At 40.5% G+C, this 21259-nt stretch overlaps 3 protein-coding genes across 6 annotated transcripts in view; 2 read left to right on the top strand and 1 right to left on the bottom strand.

Moving 5' to 3' along the window:
* Positions 1-1607: 1607 nt before the first annotated feature.
* LOC111234497 (LRRN4 C-terminal-like protein) lies at positions 1608-4258 on the bottom strand. The gene is made up of 2 exons (XM_022762627.1): positions 4168-4258; positions 1608-3402 (listed from the first exon to the last, which is right to left on the bottom strand). The coding sequence occupies exon 2, from the start codon at positions 3392-3394 to the stop codon at positions 2711-2713; it is 684 nt and encodes a 227-aa protein (XP_022618348.1). The 5' UTR covers positions 3395-3402; positions 4168-4258; the 3' UTR covers positions 1608-2710.
* A 3903-nt stretch (positions 4259-8161) lies between these two features.
* Positions 8162-12576, top strand: LOC111234618 (zinc finger protein 70-like). Its single transcript, XM_022762787.1, has 2 exons — positions 8162-9286; positions 9433-12576. Exons 1-2 carry the CDS (start codon positions 8569-8571, stop codon positions 10398-10400), a joined length of 1686 nt encoding a protein of 561 aa, XP_022618508.1. The 5' UTR covers positions 8162-8568; the 3' UTR covers positions 10401-12576.
* Positions 12577-17912: 5336 nt separating this feature from the next.
* Positions 17913-21259, top strand: part of ltbp3 (latent transforming growth factor beta binding protein 3) — a 34568-nt gene continuing 31221 nt past the window's right edge. For 2 of the 4 annotated variants that reach the window (XM_022762388.1, XM_022762389.1), the window contains exon 1: positions 17914-18588. In XM_022762388.1, the coding sequence (XP_022618109.1) occupies positions 18351-18588 (238 nt within the window). In that variant the 5' untranslated portion in view covers positions 17914-18350. Of the gene's footprint in view, positions 18589-21259 lie in introns of all 4 variants that reach the window. The other 2 variants (XM_022762391.1, XM_022762390.1) reach the window with 2 other exon arrangements.

The raw sequence follows: 21259 nt of genomic DNA on the forward strand, positions 1-21259 counted from the left end.
GAATCACTTGATATTGAATAATTGAATATTGAATTATTTTACCCTGAAAAGGGTAATGCAGTCTTGAAGGGTTGTTGTTGTTGTTGTTGTTGTTGTTGTTGTTGTTGTTGTTGTTGTTGTTGTTGTTGTTGTTTTAATTCAAGTGTCCAATATTCAAAAACTACATTCACATTGTTTAAATGGTTGTTGTGTGATCTAAAAATCAAGTTGTTCTAATTGTATTGGTGAAATTCAGATACTGCAGCTGCACAATTGAATTTTCATCTGAATTTGTGAACCAGATAAATAAAACCAAGTTTTTCAAACAGAAACACTTGAAATCAATTTCTTGAAATTTAAGAGTTCAGACATAAATTCAGAAATACGATTTTCAACTTAAAAGATTTCAAAGCAATATATTTGGGATTTTAGTTTTATTGTTCTGCAGTAGTTACATTTTATTGATAGGTATTTTAAATTGCTCTTAAAATTCAAATCATTACAGACCTGTTTTTGCTTTCATACCAGCAGATTATGAGGGTCTCTTGAAGAGAAAACTGTGCCATTTATCAAGTCCCCTCTAAATATTCTTTATAGGCATGTAATATTTCTATTTTAGCTTGATGTCACAGATTACTTGGCTGTTTCTTATGATCAAAAAGCTGAGAAGCCTTCAACAGCAGCATCAGATGCTATGAAGGCTACACCCAACTCCCTAATTTTAGCTGAATGACTGGATACCAGTTTTCTCATTGAGAACTTTTTAACCTTGTGTAATATTGCTGATTTCCTTGTGTAGGTTACATTCAAAAACATTAAAAGTTTCATTAAAATTGTTTATTAAAAAAAGGCAAACCACATCAATGTTGAAATAAGATTCGTATTTTTCTTCTTATAAGAACATGTCGTTCTGTCCTGCCTAGTTTAGTTAAACCTATTCTGCATTTCCTTTAAGTACATTACATCTTGATCTGTTTAAAACAGGCTGCTGCGACCACATGATATTACACACCCATGTTTTTGCATTTCTTCTCATGGTGGCCCATTCTTGTAACGATTTCCCTCCCAGTTTGAGAGTGGCTGCACTCAGACTGAATGTGTGTCATAAAAGCAACATCTTCAGGCCATTTCAGTGGCGGAAATAAACAGTTAGTTGTGTCTCCAAATTACAGATTTTAGATGGCTTTCTTCAGGTCTGTGTGGTGTAAGTTGTGCAGTGAGGTTGGAATAAGAAAGATGCCAGAAGCGGTGGAACAACTCCATGGCAGCAACCAGAGCAAAAAGGAATTATAACATGGCTTCAAGACATGCAGATGGAGGCTTGAACATGAGATAAATTGGGAGGATTTAACTATCGGACTTTCTTCTCTTTCTCATCATGGCAAAAAAGAAAAATAAAGCCTGAAGCTGCTCATAAGCCCAGTGCTGGATGACTGGAAGTCTCAGCTGGAATGAGACAAGCCTCATGAAATACATATCCTCTGAAAGTCTATCGTGTGACAGCTGGAAAAACAGCACTGAACACTTGTGCTCATTCAGTGCGCTGAGACAACTTCCGACAGTACGACAGATGGAAAAACACACCCATCCAAAACGCTGTGAAATAACTACATAATGTGACACATGGGTGCAGCAGCAACTATGGCTAATTTTTTACTTGGGTTAAACAGTCAGACATTTTTACAAACATGTACAGTAGCTCTAGTTTGAACAGTAAACTTTAGACTTCAGTCTCTTTCTCGAAACTTGAGTTTAAGGAAAATAAAGAGTCAATCTCTTGACAAGATCCAAGACAACATACCAAATGATCATAAATACAGCACATAACACAGCACATCATCCACTCACTCTTTAATTAAATAGGCAACATAACATGAGGAACTCTCACAGAGAGTTTCAAAGGAACTATATAACACCATAATATATATGTTTATATATTAGCCCACTGTATATTTCTATATACAATATGTTTTGATGTGTCAACAACTGCTACATAACCCTGATTAAATTATTCTAACATGACCACAAATACAACCATGTCCATGTTTATTGTTCCCATCAGCTGTTGTCTCTGGTATTAATCTCCTGTTACTGTCATTGTTCTTTATGCTATTGAAACATGTCTCAGTGTTTTATCAGTTGTGTTTGATTTGTATCAGCGGGTCTGTCTGATTTTGATCCGTTCATTTTAGTCATCTGTTCAAAGAAAAACTCCCTAGGATCATGAGGGAGAAAATCCTGTTTAAAAACTCACTGGAAAAATGAAACTGACACAAAGTTGAAAACAAGACAGTTTTCTCAGCTTATGAAAAGCTGATGTTTTGGAGATACACAGTAAAGCAGTTGCAAGCAGGGGCTACATGCTACATGATGTTTTACGGCTGTCCACCAATCAGCTACTTTTTGAAATGCAAAAAGAAAAAAGATTCTAACATTCTTATCTTTTGTCTCATGGGTATGATTTTCAGAAAACATAGCTGATGAATCCAATATTTTTCTGCAGCTGGTTTTCAAATCACCACCAAGGGGTTATCAAAAATAGACTCTATTTGCCACAGAGAACATAACCAGTAGGATATATTTATGTCGGATGATGGAACCTGTTTCCTCCTGCGCTTTCAGAAAGCCTCTTTGTGCAGACAAAGCCATAGACATTAAATTTGATTCAAAGTTCATTAACTGCAATAATGCTGAAAAGTTGCTGAGCGTCCAGTCTTGCTCTGTTTTCTTTTCACTGTGCCCCAGCTGTGTCATGCATTGAGATGCTGGCCTCCTGTTTCCTTTGCCTCTGGTGCCTCCAGAGCAAGACAGCCAACAAGAGGAGCAACAGGAAGCCCAGCGCTCCCCCTATAAGTCCTGCTTTCAGAGGCAGACTGGTGTCTCTGGGATGATACATCATACATGACCCATTGCTGGGTCCGATGTCATTCACTGCAACCACACAAACCTTTGCAATGTGCTCTATGTCACCCAGTGTACCGCTCCTTTGCGCTTTCCCAAACTTCTGCCACTCTTGCCCCTTTACTGTCACAACATAACCTGTGACATATGAGTAAGGTGCACACCACTTAATTACAACCTGCGACCCGTTCCAGGACACTGATCTCAAGCTGGGAGCCTCTGGAGTCACATCATGTAAAGTGGACCCTGGACACAAGCAGCGGGTGGAGACCGCTAGCACAGCACAGGAGACGTGACCCTCGAGACAGGGATCGTATTTGCATCGTTGAGAAATCCGTTCACTTGGAGACCCTTTAATGGGTGAAATAGGGGTGGGGTCCTCAAGTTGATCATAATCTTCTCTGGGAGATATGGTCCCTGTCACTCCTGATGTTGTAGGCAGGGGAGAGTAACCTCTGATGAAAAGCAGGCAGACGATCACCAGGGGAAAAGGAAAGGCGCTGCTGATAGCCATCGTGCTGTCTGGAGATTAGAGAAAGTAAAATTCAGTATGTTGGGAAATCTGTTGGGTTTTTTTTTGCCAAGGAATGAAAAGTATCCCCTTAGATTTCCATACAGTATGTGCGTATGCATTGTTCCCTGATGCTTAAAGATTATATCACTGCAGAGGGGAAGACTGTTGAATGATATGTTTGTCTTAAACGTGAGCCAAGTTTCAGTTGAAACTAAAAAACCTCCCAAACTCTGTGGCATAAATTGTTTTATTTAAAAAAAAGAGCACTGTTTTACTCTTGACAAATGAAAAAAAAATGTTGACACTTAATTACTTGAAATGTATTATTGTGTGACACATTTTTCAGTGATTTATAGTCTTGTTTATAGAGCTGCTAGCAATAATCCACATTTGTTAAGATTTGGAGGATCTTAACACTAATTCAGCATTCCAGGCCGTATTGCACAACAGGTCCAAATGCCTACACACCCAAGACGGAGCACAGCCCTGTCAGCTGGATAAAGTTACAGGAAAAGCTACATGTGCGGGTTCCACAAGAATCCTACACAAACATACCTGAAATATGCTCCGTGCTAGACAAGCATAAAGAGGTAACAATGAAGTCCATTCAAAAAATTCTTACATAAGTCTGTGCTTAACTGCATGAAGAGCAGAACAGGACCCCCCACAGAATACTAATGTACCTTGTGCTCCTTCTTTTTTGCCACAGCTTAACTGCCCTTTATTGTGTAAAGGGTGAAAATGTGTTACAAGAGTAAAAGACATGAGCTTACCTGTTGCTTCCAAAAGTTTGTGAGTTTTAACAAAAATGTGAGGGAGCTCCTTTCACCTCGTCTTTCCTTCCACTTGATCCTTCTCTTTCTCTCTCCCCCTTTATATGTTTTCCCTCTCCCCAACAATCACCTCCTTCTTTCTGCCCTCCCCACTCTCCCTTATTCCAGGCCCTTTTGCACAGCTCCACCCCTCTCCTTGCTAAATGGTTTAGCAATGTGAGTAACTGAGTGAGTGTGCATGCTATTAGTGGAATCACTATAGTCTGCTATTAGTTACATCACTGCTGTCTAATGTCTCATCAAATTATTTCTTGCTGCATTCCTTCGCAATGGGCAGGTTTTTCAGAGCATGTCTCACTTGTTAATGAGCTGTTTTTTCCTTTTAGGGCGAGGGAGGGAGACTGAATAAGATGGGGAATTTTCTGTATCAGGGCTTCAATTCAGTGGAATTTGCCATTCCTGACATATATTTGTGACTACAGACAGCCTATTCCATCCTCTTAGCCGCCAACCTCTAACCTAAATAAAATTCATGACTAAACATCACTTAACACTGCAGCAAAACAGAAAAGACTGAAGCTGTTGTGCAGCTGTTCCATGGAAGACCGGAAATCAACCTGACTGGACTTGTCCTGGGAATGATTTGAGATGTATTACATAGTCAAGCTCCTACCTTTCTTCAAAAACTGGAATGAAGTTAGAAAAAAAGGTAAAATAACAAGTGGTGGTGATTAATTTGAGGCACCACCAACATCACAATAAGTAAACTCCACACAGCACTTCCAGAGTCTGGGGAACAGAGCAACTGAACAAGATGTTTTGTTTATGTAACAAAACCAACTTTATGGCTTTAAATCCAGCTGTATGCTCACATATCCACTCTGCTTTTGAGCTTAGGCTGCAGAAAAAGTGACCAAAATTAGCTCATAGTGTCCTGTGCCACATGAATTCATAAAAACAATGAAGTTATCCATCTGATGAAATCTATCTGATGTTATATTCCTGCTACAGTATGCAAATATATAATATATAACATCTTGAATATCTAATTTTTCCCAAGATATTTTTTTATTGGGCCTATATTTATTTCTTATATCATTATATATATAATATATAATATGATAATATTATATATATATATATATATATATATATATATATGTATGTATATATCAGTTGTTTCTTTCTTTCTTTCTTTCTTGCATTTGCTTCTATCTGTGGGTGAGTGAATATGTGTGAATATGTTTTGGGTCTAACTACACACAGGAAGAGTGTGGGTGTATAAGTGTGAAAGAGATGCATATATTTACATCTATGTGTGTAGGTAATGCCATATTTATATGTTGTGTAATATGAGTTGTGTTAATGTATAATCCAAATCTAATACTGAAAAACATGTATCTATTTTTGCCTTATTTCATAGTAATGTTTTTATGATAAAATAGACCTGGTCAGCTCTGGCAGGGTGAGTGAGTAGCAGGTCTATAAAGTGTTTCCAAGAGGAAACTGACACACAAATGTGTTTATGACAGGATCAAAGATCGCGTGGGTAACAATATGAAATATCAAGAAATAGAGTAAGAAATATTTCACTACAAATGACACAGCCTATTCAAGTAGATGGTAACAGCTGAATGGCTAGTTACATAAGCCCATTATGCACTCCCCCTCTTTGCCATGGACCACGTCACTTTTTCCCCAACCACTGCAGCTGGCTGGGATGGGTCTGTTTTCCTCTTCAAAAACAACGCCACGAGGAATCAATTATTTTCATAAATGAAATGGTAGCAGCCCAAATGAATACTACAAGTTCTGTCCTAGCAGGACCAGAGTCTGCAGAATAAATAGCATGTTTGAGTGTTGTTTGTACACAACATATGCTGCAAGGCATGGCAACTTACTGGTTTTTGGCTGAAGAATTCTGCCTATATTTACTTATTTATTTATTTATTTATCCATATTCACAAATGATGTATTTATCTATTTATTTTCACAATTTATTTTCTTATGGTCAAGTAAATTATCAGCTGTGATTTTTCGACAGCCAATGGTAAAACAACGATCACTTCAGGTGTCAGCCTTGGGCCCAATGACTCCCTGAATGAGACAAAGATGATCAATATAAAACCAGCATTAACAAGCCAATGTTTTTCTTTATTTCATTCATTTTTTAAACTTAATTTCATCTTTAAAACTTCCAGCTCACTTCCTGTTAAGAACATGCAGGAATGTGGCAATGCAACACACGTTATCAATAACAATGTAATAGACTCTACAGGCAGTAGGCATAGTCTATTCAGGGGACAGTCATCTCACCTCATCCTTCTAAAACAATCAGTTATAATGTGATAAAGAAAACCATTCATTTAAATTAAATAAGTGCTCATTATTTTAATGTTAGTGAAGAGCTATTCATACGGGAAATGATTAGTCCTAATGTAGGGCTTATTACTTGACCTCAGTATCATTCATTACTAAAGCAGTCTACAGTGCCTCCTAGAGCCGACAACATAATTAGAAGCAACACTAGAGAAAAAAAAACACATAGCTATTGGGTGTATTAAGCAAAGAGCTAGGTGGTGACTTTTCAGTTACGTAGCTGGGTGTGGATGGTTTTAGGCCTAATTAGTGTCGATGACGGATTGCGCTGCTATGAGCGGGACATCTGCGAAGTATCAGAAAGTTCAGGACACGACTGGTCTGACCCACAGCATCCTGCTTTTACAGTGCGGCCTCCAGCAGGCTGTCAGTGTGGAGTAAACTGCTGTGTCTTCCACCAGATACAGAGTTTGTAGTAAATCCCACCAAGAGGTCGATAACCTGCGACTATCAACCGTAGGCGTGTAGCCTAATTTTAAACTCTAAAGGGCAAACATGAGCTTTTCTCCTCAAATGGCTGCTGCTCAACCTTAAATTGGGGAAATTTCACCCCGACTTTTGACTTGTAGGCTGACAAACAATATTACACTTGTACAGGGACTCACATCCTGGCCTTTTAATAAATAAAGACTTAGAGAATAATAGGAGCGCACAAAATGTCAATAAAAGTCACTACGTTTACATCAGGGATGCAACAAAAGCCAATATGCTGCAAAACAGGCTTACAGAAAGAGAAATTATAAATAATTATATAAATGATTAAAGGCTACAAGACAGGACTGGGCTTTGGAGGGCCAGAGTGTCATTTGACCATTTTTTGGTTTCATTCATTTGTAAAATCTCTTATTCATTATTGTTTTTATTGTCCAATTATAAACGACTTGTCCAACATAATGGTTTAACAGTAATCTTAAAAGGGAAAAACAGTGACATTTATTTCTCACTCTGAGAGGTCAGCCTAGATTTACTGGCTCTGTATAAATGCCCTTTTGCCTACCGTACCGGCCAATGGATAAGAAGTGATTGGACCAACTATCAGAGGAATAAATAAAATTAATAGAAATTAATATTTTACCAACTTGTGCCTGCTGGAGGAAAAAAAAACATATGTTGAACATTTGCACACACAAAAGATGAGGCTTTATTTCAGTATCAGAACTGATCGTTTCAGATGGGAAAGAGAAAAGCTTGGGTGAGTGTGGTGTTTAGAAATCTCATTTTATCTGATATTAGATCAATATAAAAACGTTTTAATATACAAGACTAAATCGAAACAAAAGTGGCTTGGTATGCAGAAGGTAATTTAATGAAAGGAAAGGGGAAGGGCGTTTAGAATTGAAGACACGGGAGTAGGCAGAGATAACTCGTTGAGGTTAGGCTAATAGCTTAGGTTTAGGTTCAGGGACGGAGACAGAAAAGACTCCACTTCCCCTGCATCGACTGCCGAGGCTTGGGATATAATGCCAACCCTTTTGGTGATGCTCTGCAGAAGAGATTAAACTCCCTTCAAGTCAATACTCAGGTCAAGTCAAACCTCGCACAGAGTCGCTGCTCTGCTTGCGTCATTTCAGTGCGACAGGCCTCTGTGTGCAGTACAGTACGGTACAGTCCTGCAGACAGTAGCTAGAAATGGGTGAGTCGCCGCTGAGGGCCGTGGTATCAGAGTTTTTGAACATTAATGTACGGACTTGAGTGACGCAGTTAAAGACCACCAGCGCACTTCTGCTGCAGAACCACAGTGTTTGCAAGAGTGCGTCTTTTGACCGACTGGTATTGTTAGTTTTAAAGCTAATAGGCTAATGTTAGCGAGCGGAGCCAGGCCCAACGAAGAGTTCACCACGGTGTTTTTGTCAGCGACGCCAGTTAAACTGTTAATGAGGCAGATGTAACTGGTGACACTAATAGCAACACAAACAACAACACCCGTGTAAACAGCCCAGGTCGGTAGAAATCTGGTCTGCTGTGAGTAGCACATCAAACGTTAGCATAGCCTGTAAACGCCGTGCTAACTACATTAAAATCATGACTTCCAGGAGGACAGGCTATGCTGGTAGCATGGATTCATCTCCGTCAAATAGCGGCAACAGCTCGGTCCACAGTGGAAATCGTAAACAGAGTATAATCAACATTACCGACCGAACCGGGGCAGAATCCTGTTATGACCGCAAAGCAGACAAGGCTGGATACGGAGCTTCGCAGGGCAACATGACTGTAACATCGCTGAAATCGCGTCTGGCCCCTACCATTCAAACTGCCATGTCCGCTGCAGTGGACACTCTCCTGGGCGAAGTGGTGCTTGTGCTCAATGAGACTCAACAAGAGCTGCTACATAAGGAGCAGGAGAATGAAAGACTCAAAGTGCGGCTTGAAGTGTCAGAGAGGGAGTTGAAGACCCTACAGGAGTGCCTGTGTAGTGCTCAAAAGCTCATAGATCAGCTTCAGATCTCATATTCGGGCCCTCAGACAATTAGTCAGTCAGTTTTTGCCCCATCACTGTCTTCCATGGCTTCACTCACTCCAGGTTTGGACCGGGACCACCAGAACCCCCGAAATGTGAATGGAGCCGGTGTTGACTTGGGTCTTGGTGGATCTGTGGATGAATCGCTTCATGGGTTTGAGCCAAGAGATGACTACAAAATGTGCCAGCTTTCAATCCAACCAGATGGCTCTGTGACTAACCACGCTCTGGACTCCTTTGCATCCAACACATCTCATATGTGCTCTGATTCCAGCAGGCCAGGTAAATACACAATGTGTGCTGTTGTGTTTTTCTGTATATTGTGGGTTTCCTAAAAAAAACTTTGATTGTGAGTCGGAACAAATGAATCAGTCACTCTTTGTAAATTGATACATGGATTATCTCTGCATGTTTTTATCTGTCTTTAGATGAGAGGCAGTCTCAAGGACCAGGTGGAGCATCCAGGTTTGAGATTAAAGAGGAGCAGGGACCAGCTTCAGTCTCTGGTCAGCCCAGCAGGAAGGAGTCTGGGCTGCGTAATGACAGCAGAGTCGGGGATGGGGAACGATCGTCCCACAACGTGGGTGACCTTGGGTATGTTCAAGTTGGGGAGGGAGGTTCTCAGCGTTCCTTTACTCACCCCCTGCGTCACCAAAGGCCTGTGCGAGAATGCAGCGGTGCCTTGCAGCAGGGCGGACTTGATGGACAGAAAGTGTTGGCTAGGACTTCTGGAACTGGGAGAGGAGACAGTGTTTCACCGGGCAGAGCAGAGGACTCGGCAGGACCTTCAGCCCCTGACACAGCAGGAGAGCCCTCTGGAGATCGGCCTCACCACTGCCTGGAGTGTGGAAAGACCTTCCGCTTGATCTCCAGCCTGAAGAAGCACATCCGCATCCACACAGGAGAGAAGCCCTACCCGTGTGGAGTCTGTGGCCGCCGCTTCCGTGAGTCAGGAGCTCTTAAAACCCACCTGCGCATACACACAGGTGAGAAACCATATTCTTGCTCTGAGTGTGGAAACTGTTTCCGCCACTTGGACGGTTTACGCAAACACAGGCGCACACACACTGGAGAGAAACCCTACGTGTGTGCCATCTGTGGGAAGCGTTTGAGCCGCCTGCAGCACCTCAAACACCACCAGCTCATCCACACTGGAGAGAGGCCATGCTGCTGCCCCTTCTGCAACCGCAGCTTCAAAGAGCCTGCAGCACTGCGGAAACACATCCGCACACACCGGGAGGAAGGCGGTCACATGGGAATTGGTGCCAGTGATGACACAGACCCAGATGCTATGGATGACATAAACAACCTCCATCCAGCAGCTCCATCCCCTCAGATGAGGTTTGGGGAGTGGGGGGCAGAGGAAGATGACAGCTCAGTTGTGGACTGTGTGTAGGGGATGATTAAAGGAGTAACTGTTGGATGGTTATCTTACCATAAAACATGGAATAAGGTGTTTCTGTAGTGTAACATGATGAATAAGGAGTGAAGAATCAGACTACATATAACTCTAGCCTTTGAGTTTTTTCTATATCTGACATTTTCGTGTTTTCATGTCAGCAGCATGTTTTTTTCCCCCACAGACATTCATCAAGCAGCAACAGCAGTGTACAGGTTGTTCTTGGCACAGGGAGTTGCTGGCTTGCAACTTTTCTGCAATAATTTGGGAAATTGATAGCAGAAGTGGACAAGATCTGTTTTCCCACTTAAAAAATGTAAGTGCCTTGAACACTCACTCAGCCATCACCTGAGTCACTGCTGTTGCTGCTGCTGTTTAAGATTGTACCCACCTTAATATTAGTCAGGACAAACTGTTAGGATTCTAGTCATGAGGCTTTTTTTGTAACACACTGAGCTGCTCAAATACCGTAAACAGAAATAGACGCATAGTACTGGTTCATGCTTCATGTTTAGGACAAACCATGTACATTGTGTAGCTGGATGTTTTTGACTAAACCAAATATCACTTTATAATGGTTAAATTCTTTGAGCTTGATAAAGTGTTCATGATTGGGTCTATACAGTTGGTGCTTTTACACATTATATATTAACCTAATAGAATCTAAAACAGAAACTGACCAACACCATTATGTGGGCATTCCCATTTCACTCAGTTTGTCAGAAAATTGAAACAGGCACCTATGATAAGGACATATTTAGATATGTCTCCCAGCTCTACCTCAGTACTCATCCTCCTTTTTTTAGTTTAGTTGTAGTCATCTGATGTCTTTGACTGATAATTAAGACAATTTAATGAAAAAGTCTGTTAAATTGTTTCTCCCAGTGATTGTGACCCACTGTACGTGGTTGCAGTCACATTTTAAGGACCCAATGCTTATGTAAGACCAAAGCACATGTGTGATTATTGTAATACCAGAGATGTTGCAATTGTTTTCAAGTAATAATTAATGACTATAGAAATACCATTTAAAAAAAATCACAAAAATATAATTCTTAGTTGACATAGCGGGTTAGATTTTACTGCATTTATACTGTCATGGCTGTGTAGCTTGATGAGGCATGAACCAGTTTTACTCTTCCTCTTTAGCCCCACTCTGCTCTGTCTTATCTCTTCTTTTCACTCTGCAGAGCCCTCATCAGTTACACAATCATAATGTTTTGTCATGCTGAAATTATCTGTGTCAAGTATATCTAGGTTTGAAGACATCAGTATGAGCATTTTATTTCTTCACCACGACATACAGGGAAGAGAGAGAGGACATGAGCATGCATCCAGAAAACGGCTTAAACGCTGCGTTACTGTTGTCCCATTATCATCTTTCTCTTGTGGACCATATCCTAGCATTCCGTTTTTGTTTTTTCATTCAAGCTGCTGCTGTATGTCTAGAAAACCTTTCCTTTTCTGGACAATTATTCTTACCAGCCAGTTACTAGCAGTTACTCGCAGACAGACTTTGGTGCTTGCATGTGCATATTTGTTCTTCCGCTTGTAACGATGCCCCCTGGGCGTTTCTGTAAATAAGAATGTAGTTTTAGCCATTTTATCCGGTTTAATAAGGGTCAACATTTGTGGAAAAGTTAATGTGCAACAAGGATTTTTTTCTTTTTAAACGTAACGTGCTTTGTAACCATCAATATGCTAACATACAATGTAAATACATAAAATCTTATTACATTTCTTCCTGAAGTTCTTCCTGCTGTCCTGATTAGACACGACTGATGCATCAGGTTTAACAGCAGAGCATTATTCTTCTCAGCCATTTGAGCTATACTGTCGGCTTCTGGTGTCATTTACCCTGTATACTACTATAATGATCTCTATGTACATTTACAAGTGTAAGTCATTTTACAAGGCACTCAAAATGTTAAATATATGTCTGTATACCCAGAATACAATTTGCCAAGGTAGTCTACCCCAGATAATCATATTTATTGTTTTTTGTATTACATACAGGGGGGCCTTTGCATGTAGGTTTAAACTGAAATGGCATTATTCCTTAACAGGTCAGTGTTAAATGTGAAATTAATTACTTTTTTATGCTTCTGTGTTCAAAATCTATGCCCACACATCACATTCATCCTGTTACCTACTGTAAATGTTACTATATTAAAGGGCCTTGTTTGTATGTCTTCTCTCTTTGTGGCTGTTTATTCAATACATGACATTATGTAGAGGTTTCTTTGAAATAATGAGTTTATACACCCAGATGATTATTGCTGACAACATATAATATATAAACTTAAAGTAAAGTAAACAGTAAAATAATCTAGCAGTGTGGCAACACGCTCCAAGATCCTAATTTAAGATCACCCCAGCTGTTTATTCCAGCATTATTACTTCACTTCCAGTCAGTACATTTCATTGTATCAGGGCAGGAAAACCACATTAACCCTGGAGGAAAGATTCCACTCCTTCTGAAACTTTGCCAAACAGACTGGAGGTGCTGTGGACACACCCAAAAACAGGCACAAATAACATCTTACTCTTCTCTCAATGCTGAGTAATGACAGCTGTGTTCATACACACAAACTGCTGTTTGAGGCAGCCTTTGGTATGATTACAGAAGCTTAACAGTTTACTTTTGTAACTTAACTTTTATGTCAGTCTTTAGTGTTACTGATTGATTAAATTCTCAGATTTTCTCTCCATTTCCAAAAGGTACATATATTGTACAATTCCACACTGGATCTTCAAGGTTTTATCTTAATTTGCAAGTTCCTCCATAGTGTTGAAGGTCAATTTCTCTGATGTTAAACAGCACAGAATAAATGTCTCTCAGAAAGATCAGACTCATTAAGGTTCAAATAAAGGTAGTTTTACAGCTCAAGGATATGTGTTGGTTTATGAGCATACTGTACTTAATGCACTTGATTCTATGAGGCATCCCTTCACTGCACTGGCCGTATAGTGTGGAATAATGGTTTCTTGTCGGTAGATCATCCTGCCCTTTCCCACAGTGTGTTAACATGAAATACTGTTAAAGGTATGTATAAATCCAAAATCCAAAAAGTACATGTAGAAGATAGTGGTGTCACTGAGATGGCGGCAAAGCACCCAAACAGGAAGTGACGCTATATCTCAGGACCTGTATGTATCCAAACCAAACTTGATACATGGTCTTGGGACCGAATTTCTATGAAGCCCGAAGTCACTGGCGTCAATTGGCACCGAGGGGATGCTGCAATAAGTCAGTAGATTTTGGCTAATAACCATGGACGTGTTTGCCTTAAAAACACAATTCTTGTTCCTTTCTAATAGTTTCAGTGTAATCCAAGTCTAGATTGGATTTTTATCAGAAACCGTTTTTTTTTTTGTTGCTGCTCCTTGGACAACCTTTGCCCAATCTTTACCAAAGTTGGCAAAGATGATCTTGAGACCAAGACTCACAAAACTTATCACATTGATTTTTGATATATGAAGCATTCAACCATAACAGCTAATCAAAATTGGTAAAGGTGCCAAACAAAAAATCAAGTCATATCTCAGCCAGTCTTTAATCAACTGACATGAAACTTGCTCTGAGTGCTTATGACCATGCCCTTGACATAATGATATGTTTCCATGGAAACTATGGCCTTCTGGGCCCCCACATTGCTGCTTGCAGCTAAATTTGCTGTAATGTTTTTGTTGTTGTTTCAGAAGAACAGGAACTGCAGCAGAAATATCTAAAGCTGCTTAATTACATGTTGCTAATCTGATTGGAATTTGATAAATCGCTGTTTCTCTAACTTATACTGAGACTCAGTTCATGCTAGGCCTTGGTTTGGTTTTGACAAAATAGACCACAAATGGGAGTTATAACATCAAGTTGAAGCAAGTGCTGTGGAATCCACTGAAACACAGTATTATACCTGAATGCATCAGTTGAAATTCACAGAGCGCCTTCACAGTGCTCACACAAAGTACTACTGCAAAGTTTTTATATGCAGGCTTATTGACATGTTTCTCAATAAACTATAAATTTGTATAAATTACTATAGTACAATTTACATTTCATCTTCAAATGAACAGTCAAAGAAAGTAACAGGCTACATTTACTAAAGTACTGTAAGTACAATTCAGAGATACTTTAAACTTCTACTTGACTAAATATGATAATATTGTACTTTTAACTACACTGCATTTACTTTACGCTTACATTAAGTGGTTACTTTTAAAATTAAGATTTAAAAATACTGGTTGATACAAGATAGTGTGTGTTGTTACTCAGTAATTAACAACCTGACAATATGAGAAATTTTTTCAAATAATAATTTTATACCTGTAATAGTTTTATATCCTGGTCAGCTACAACATTAAAATGGTACTTACAAAATGCCTCTGTCATACAGAGGCCACTTCGCCGCATTGAGAGTACTTTTATTTTACTTTGACACAACAAGATTTTAAATAATATAGCAGCAAACAACTATTTTTTTATGTAGAGATATAGTTTCTCTAACTTAAATGTTTCATGGCGTCCTGAGCAGAGAAGTCCCCGTCTGATTATGTTGTAATCCCTTTCTCTGTTCTTTGTTTTGGTATCTGGACGGCAGCGCGTGCGTGTTAATACATGTAGGCTACCTGTGCATGTTAGTGGATGTGGGTCCCTCTTGCTACCAATAATATGTTCCTGCAGTACCTGCCCCTCCCTCTGTTTATAAACAGGCAGGGACCGCCCACTGACGGGATGGCAGTCATGGCACAGTGTAGTATGCAGCATTCAGGTGAGAGGCACTTTCCATCTCCTCGACTTAAAAAAATTATTTTTGCCTAAATAGGCTTCTGACAAAGAAAGATATGTCGGAGCACAGGTGGACTGACCATGGGGTCAGTCAGTCAGTGGACCGTCAAAACATCTATAAAGTTTTTAAAGTTTTGACGGCTCCATCAGTGTCTTTACCTGCTCCAAGTATGTGCTTTCCCAGCCTGACTGTGGAGCCATAACTGGTCTGGCTTTACAGAGATGGAGAGACTATGAGCGGCTAAAAGGCTCATGTGTGGAACATGTGTAAGTAACTTGATGGCTACATAATCTTACATGTCTGTTTTCATTAGTAACCGGCTACAGAGGGCCTGAAACGCTAGCTAATGTACTGTTACCCTAATTATGAAGTTGTGCAAATGTTGCTATTGCTAGCTGGCTAACTGTCAGCATTGCCATGGAGCATATCACGTCAATGCTGGGGTGGGCTAATGGTTGTGGCTAGTTTGCTTTTTGTTGGCTCTCGTGTACACAGGCTAACTTTATTCAGTAGTGCCTCTTGTGTGTTTAGTGGCCATTTTCACGGGGCTTCTTAAAACCTTGCTGGCTGACAACGTGAATGGATGGGTGGGGGAGTTTGAGCCGAACAGATGCTGGAGATTTAGCTGACGAGGCGTTTCTTTTGGTCAGAGATGCTGGTGGTTTAGTGCGACATCTAGTGGCAGTGACGGTCGTCTGCAGGAGATTATGCTGATAACTTTTAATCAAGTAAAGTTTTGAATGCCAGGGTTTTACTTGTAATGGAGTGGTTTTACATTGAGGTACTGAAACAGATTTCAGATAGATAAAGTTCCTTGTCTCTGTTAACAGCTGTTTTTGTAAAGGGTTTGTATATTTCTGTTTGTCACTGTTGTCTGGTGCAGCGAGTAATGTTAAGGTTTCAGTGTTCAGAGGGAAAGTAATTATTTTGTACAAACATTACTCAAGGATAGTTTATGTGTGTGACCTGCAATGTATTTGCATTGTGTGTGTGTGTGTGTGTGTGTGTGTGTGTGTGTTTGTGTGTGTGTGTGTGTGTGTGTGTGTGTGTGTGTGTGTGTGTGTGTGAGTCTTGGCAGCCACTGATGCACTGATGGCGAGTAGCAGAGGCAGAGAGAAATGTGAGAGTGGCCTGTGAACTCTCTGTCAGCCCATGCAGTCATTTCCTCAGTGACTGAAAGTAAACACTCACGTTTTGGAGAGGAAGTGACTCAACTCTCTTTGTCTCTTTCTCACTTTCACCCCTTTGCCCATGTGACCCCAAACACTGGCTGGCCCATGAGATCCTTACAGTGGCGGCAAAGTCACATTTTTTATGAGCACATTCATTTTTCCCAGGCACGAGGGACACAGTTCAGTGTATGACAGGAATGTAATGAGATTTTGTTGTCGAGGCCTTCTGCTCTCTGGACACGAAGCTGCAGCCTGTTTCATTCAGAGTGGACTGAAGAAGATTTTGATAATATTTGGTCACATGCACAGATTGCGAAGATATAAAACTGTAATTTATTGCAGTTGTTGGAAAAAGCACATCATCCGAAACTGCAGGCACAATAAGTCTGGCAGTCCTTCAGTCATGTACAGTACTGTACATAGATAACAGTTTTGAGGTGCTTGTAGTTGTTTCTGTCAGTGACTTCTTTTTAATACATTATATCATGGTTTTATTTACAGAAGGCCATTTTTAACCTTACAGTTACTGACTAAAATAAAGGTTTACATGCAAAACACACAGGAAGTTCATGATGCACAGCTGGAGTTCAACCCAACCAACAGTGTATAAAGTATTAACATCACCTATGACAATAAAACTTAAGCTTTATTCACGCTTGGAAGAAGACCATCTTTCAGAGATGAGGCTTTTGCCTTTAGTTTGCTTAAAACTTGAAGATCTTTTGGTTTAAATTGAATGTTTTCCCACTGTGGTATAGTGACTTATTGTTAAAGCATTTCAGACAAATAAAGTGATAATGTCCGTCATCACTGAGAAATGTTTGAAAAGGGCCGCACAAATAACTTTTGTGGTTAGCATGGTGTATGTTGAAGTGTGAAATCTGCCACAGATAAACTTATATCTGATGTGTGATCAAATAAAAAGATAGTAAACAGATCACTCATCTGTAAAGCTGTAGCGCCAATGTCCTGTTAGTGTTCGCATCTAAACCGATTTACTTTTATCAATTTATGTAAGTTGCGTATAAGACAAAAAGATAATGTCAAAATAGCTGCATTCATTTAACCTGAGTAACCTATCTGACCTCATCCTGACTCTGATGACCCACATATAATGTCTACACATTTTGAGTAGGCCTATGTTTAACTTTTTTTTTTTTACTGACATTTTAACACTCACCAGAGGCTATCAACAATTAACTGATCAAGGTGATGATTTATTTTCTTTTGTAAGCAGATCAGAGATACAGTAAGTTAATGATTCTTAGTAACCTCATGGAGAGTCATGGTTGTAGATTTATCAGCATCCACAGCTCAGTCACGTGCCTCTACGTTGTATTCCTAAACTCACCAAACACAAAGGTGTATATCAATATATATTTTTATTTTCAGTGACGCACACAGCTGTGTAGCTATGATTTGCAGAGCGGGGTCTGTGCGGGGGCAGCAGAGGAGAGGAGGAGTTGGGGTGGGGGGGGTGGAGGGTGGGGGTGTTAGGAGAAATAACCAACAAGGAAACCACTCTAAGCTTTGCTCCTGCGCCGCCTGGCTGGCCTGCCGCCAGGTTTCTCCAGAGAGGGTTGGCTCACCCCTTCTCCTCTCCTCCCTCTCCTCCCTTCTTTCTCTCCCAAACCCACATACGCACTCTCTCCAACTCTCCAGAGCAACAGGCGAGAAAAAGGAAGAGCCACAAAAGCGGGGGCAACTTTGGAAACAAAAGCATAGAGGACAAGGAGAAACTTCCAAAGATGCCAAACGTGTCGGTTTTACAGACGGATCACTTGGATACGCGAGGGAAGTGATTTTTTTGTTGTTGTTGTTTTCCTTAAGGAGAGAAAACAGCAGTGAGGACGCGCTTTTTTTCGCCGTATGAGACGTCAAAAATCTGCCTCGGTTAACAAAGCAGGCGCTTTTGAGCTGGAGCTGAACTCCTCAGCTTGTGATTTAATGTCCCCGGGTCTCTGTGGAGGGCAGTGAAGGATGCCAGGATGCCCTCTCTGATCACCCATCTGCTTGTCATCTGGCTGAGCGTCCACAGGCTGGTGTGGTGCACGGAGCGCTCCTCCACACGGGAGCGCTTCAAGGTGGTCATCGCTCCTCTCATCTGCAAGCGGATCTGCCTGAAGGGACAGTGTCAAGATACCTGCGAGCAGGGCAACAACACCACGCTGATCGCGGAGAACGGGCAGGCGGCCGACACGCTCATCGGACAGGGCTTCAGGGTCGGTGAGTGACGGTGCGAGGCTGCAGAAACAATGCTGTTTATTTACGATGAGATATAACTAGGCCGCTGCGATTAACTAATAGTTCTGCACTGACCTCCGGGTTTATAGTTTTTGCTCTATAGAGCCCCTGCAGAGGTGGAGAGAGGCCTGTTTGGTTGCTCATAAATGGACTTTTTGTGGAGCTTTGCTATCAGCACATGTCACATGGTATGATAAAAGTTACTTATCAAGATCATCAGAAAACAACTCACTATCACTGTAAATCTGTTTATCACATTGTGCTGCACAGTAATTCGCATTCAGCAGCATTTTAGACGGAATAACTCCACAAAATGGTTAAAGTGGGACTGAATGACATATTACTTACTTCAATCATAATGTTGTTAGTAAGCAGTATAGGGAGAAAAGTATTAAGTTAAACTAAGTACAAGTGGCTTTTTGCTCTTTTACTAGTAAAAGTCCTACAATCATATTCTTACTTCAGTAGAAATACAGCAGTATTTACAGAAAAATGCACTTAAATATGAAAGGCCAAAGTACTCACTAATACATGGATTCCTTTAAGTGTCTTTCAGGGTTAATTTCAAGTTTGAAGGTATTTAAATCTGTAACAATATTTCACACTCATGCAATATGTTTCTTATGTAAAACCTTTACCTGCAAAGTCACTTCAGCTTTCAGATCAGTGAAGTGCAGTTGAGGAAAAAGATCAGATTTTACCTCTGTAGTGTGGTGGAGTGAAGTAAAATGTGTCCAAAATAGACAAGATGAGTACAAATACTGTGTCACAGAATGATGCTATAGTACAGTACATGAGTAAATGTTCTTTGTCACTGTTCCACCTTCATTTAAACTGTCCAAAATATAACAGTGACCAGTATAAACAAATATCAAGTATATCTCATTCATTAATGCCCTTATCTTCTTAAACGCTCCCATCCTCTTTATATAATACATCAATGTAATAGCAGCTATCCATCATGAATTCATGGCATTAAGATTTATGTCAAGTGGGTATAAACTCTGCTTTGCAAATAAATAGGTGGTTAAAATGAGGTGAGGTGGGTTTACCCTCCACTGCACTGCTGGAAAATGTTCCCATATTACACTTTAATTAGTGAGGCACGGTTCATTACATAGCATATAAATGTACTCTTTAGATCTATACTTTTTGCCCTCAACTCCAGTGTTTGGTTGGCATGAGTGGAGCCCTTCTGTGCTGTATCAGATCAGCTGTGGTGAGACATGGAGCCTTGCAGTCTACGTCAGTCTCCAGCCCAGAGCTGGCTCACACTGGTCCGCTTTCCTCCGCCACGCTCAGTGTAGAGAATAAGACACTCGGCAAGGCATGAGATGTCCAGCTGTGTGAGTTTAAAAACTAATAAAGGAGCTTCAGCTTCTCACTGACGTCTCTGCAGTGGACAGTGGTGTTGTGTCATAAATGACGGTCCAAGTCATTTCTGTCTTTTTGTCAGCAGATGCTAATTATTAGTCACTTTGTTTGGCTTTGTTTCTCCAAAATATCTGAACGTGGGTTGATACAAACCCCATTATCTTAATGAAACTGATACATTAAGCAGCAGTGGTCATAAAATGATAAATTATAGACGATAACAGCACTTCAGAGGCAGTGGTAAATGATGCAATAGTTTCATATTTCTGTGGACATCTCATCAGTGCCAGAACCATTTTCCAGTCTCTTCTGTCTTAGAAGAAATGGAGAACATTCAACAGGACTGACCTCAAAACTCATATCTTTTAAATTCTTAAAATCAGCTTTTTTTCCACTACAATGTTAATTGTGATTTTGTCCAGAGTATAGCAGCCCCTCTGTATGAGTACACACATGTTTTTATGTCTGGATTTTTAAGGAGAAGTTGAGATACAGTAAAACTTGAATAAAAAATGGCTCTTAAGCAGTATTTATCTGTGGCTGTAGAAAACCAATAAAGAAGTCGGTAAGAATAAATCATATGAAGGTTATGTTGCATGGTTGTGGTGCTTCTTACAGTTATCTCACACAGTTTTTGCAGTACAGAGGAGTTGTAGATGGTCATACAGATGTAGCCTCTCCAGCTGTTTTCTTTGGTATGCCCATATGGAAGTAAGCAGGCTGGATTTAATTGAGGTCAAGTGAATCTCACTTGCGGTGCCAGGGCAGTACTCTTCCTCCTCGACATCGTGTAGGGTCGGGCAGTTGGCTTGGACACCAAGGCCTCCCTCTTCTCCTCCAGTTTCCTCGTGCTGCGTCACGTTTTGGGGCTTCTGCTGCAAATAATTCAAGAAAGACATTTTAAATTCCAGGAATACCTCCTGGTGCTTCACGTTCCGTCTGGGTAGAGAAACGGTTCTACAGTCACCTGTCTCCTGGATTTCACAGTCAAAGTATCTGAAAACAGATCCTCACGGAGTTGTTTGAGTTTTCGCAGCAGGGAATAGTGGGTTTGACTTCAGCTTGGAGAGGAGATGTGTGATGTTCAGTGTCAGGGCTGGAATGTGGTGTGGACAAGTGGAAATTTCTCTCCCCTGTGTTAAAACGGCCATGGCTATAGCAGCAACAATATGAAGACTTTTCCATATTTGAGCGGCTGTGACGTCAGCACAGCGAGGCCGAGCAAACCTGACCAAACCCAAAAACCTTTGTTCAAAAGAAATGTAGTTTCTGTCGATGT

The sequence above is a fragment of the Seriola dumerili genome, unplaced genomic scaffold (assembly GCF_002260705.1).
Source record: "Seriola dumerili isolate Sdu_G_001 unplaced genomic scaffold, Sdu_1.0 BDQW01000449.1, whole genome shotgun sequence".
Taxonomy (NCBI): Eukaryota; Metazoa; Chordata; class Actinopteri; order Carangiformes; family Carangidae; genus Seriola; species Seriola dumerili.

Bases quoted from the DNA above. Each gene is read 5' to 3' on its own strand.
- LOC111234497 (XM_022762627.1), bottom strand. From the start codon at position 3,394: ATGGCTATCAGCAGCGCCTTTCCTTTTCCCCTGGTGATCGTCTGCCTG.
- LOC111234618 (XM_022762787.1), top strand. From the start codon at position 8,569: ATGACTTCCAGGAGGACAGGCTATGCTGGTAGCATGGATTCATCTCCG. The intron at 9,287-9,432 runs GTAAATACACAA...ATCTGTCTTTAG, and splicing joins CTCTGATTCCAGCAGGCCAG to ATGAGAGGCAGTCTCAAGGA.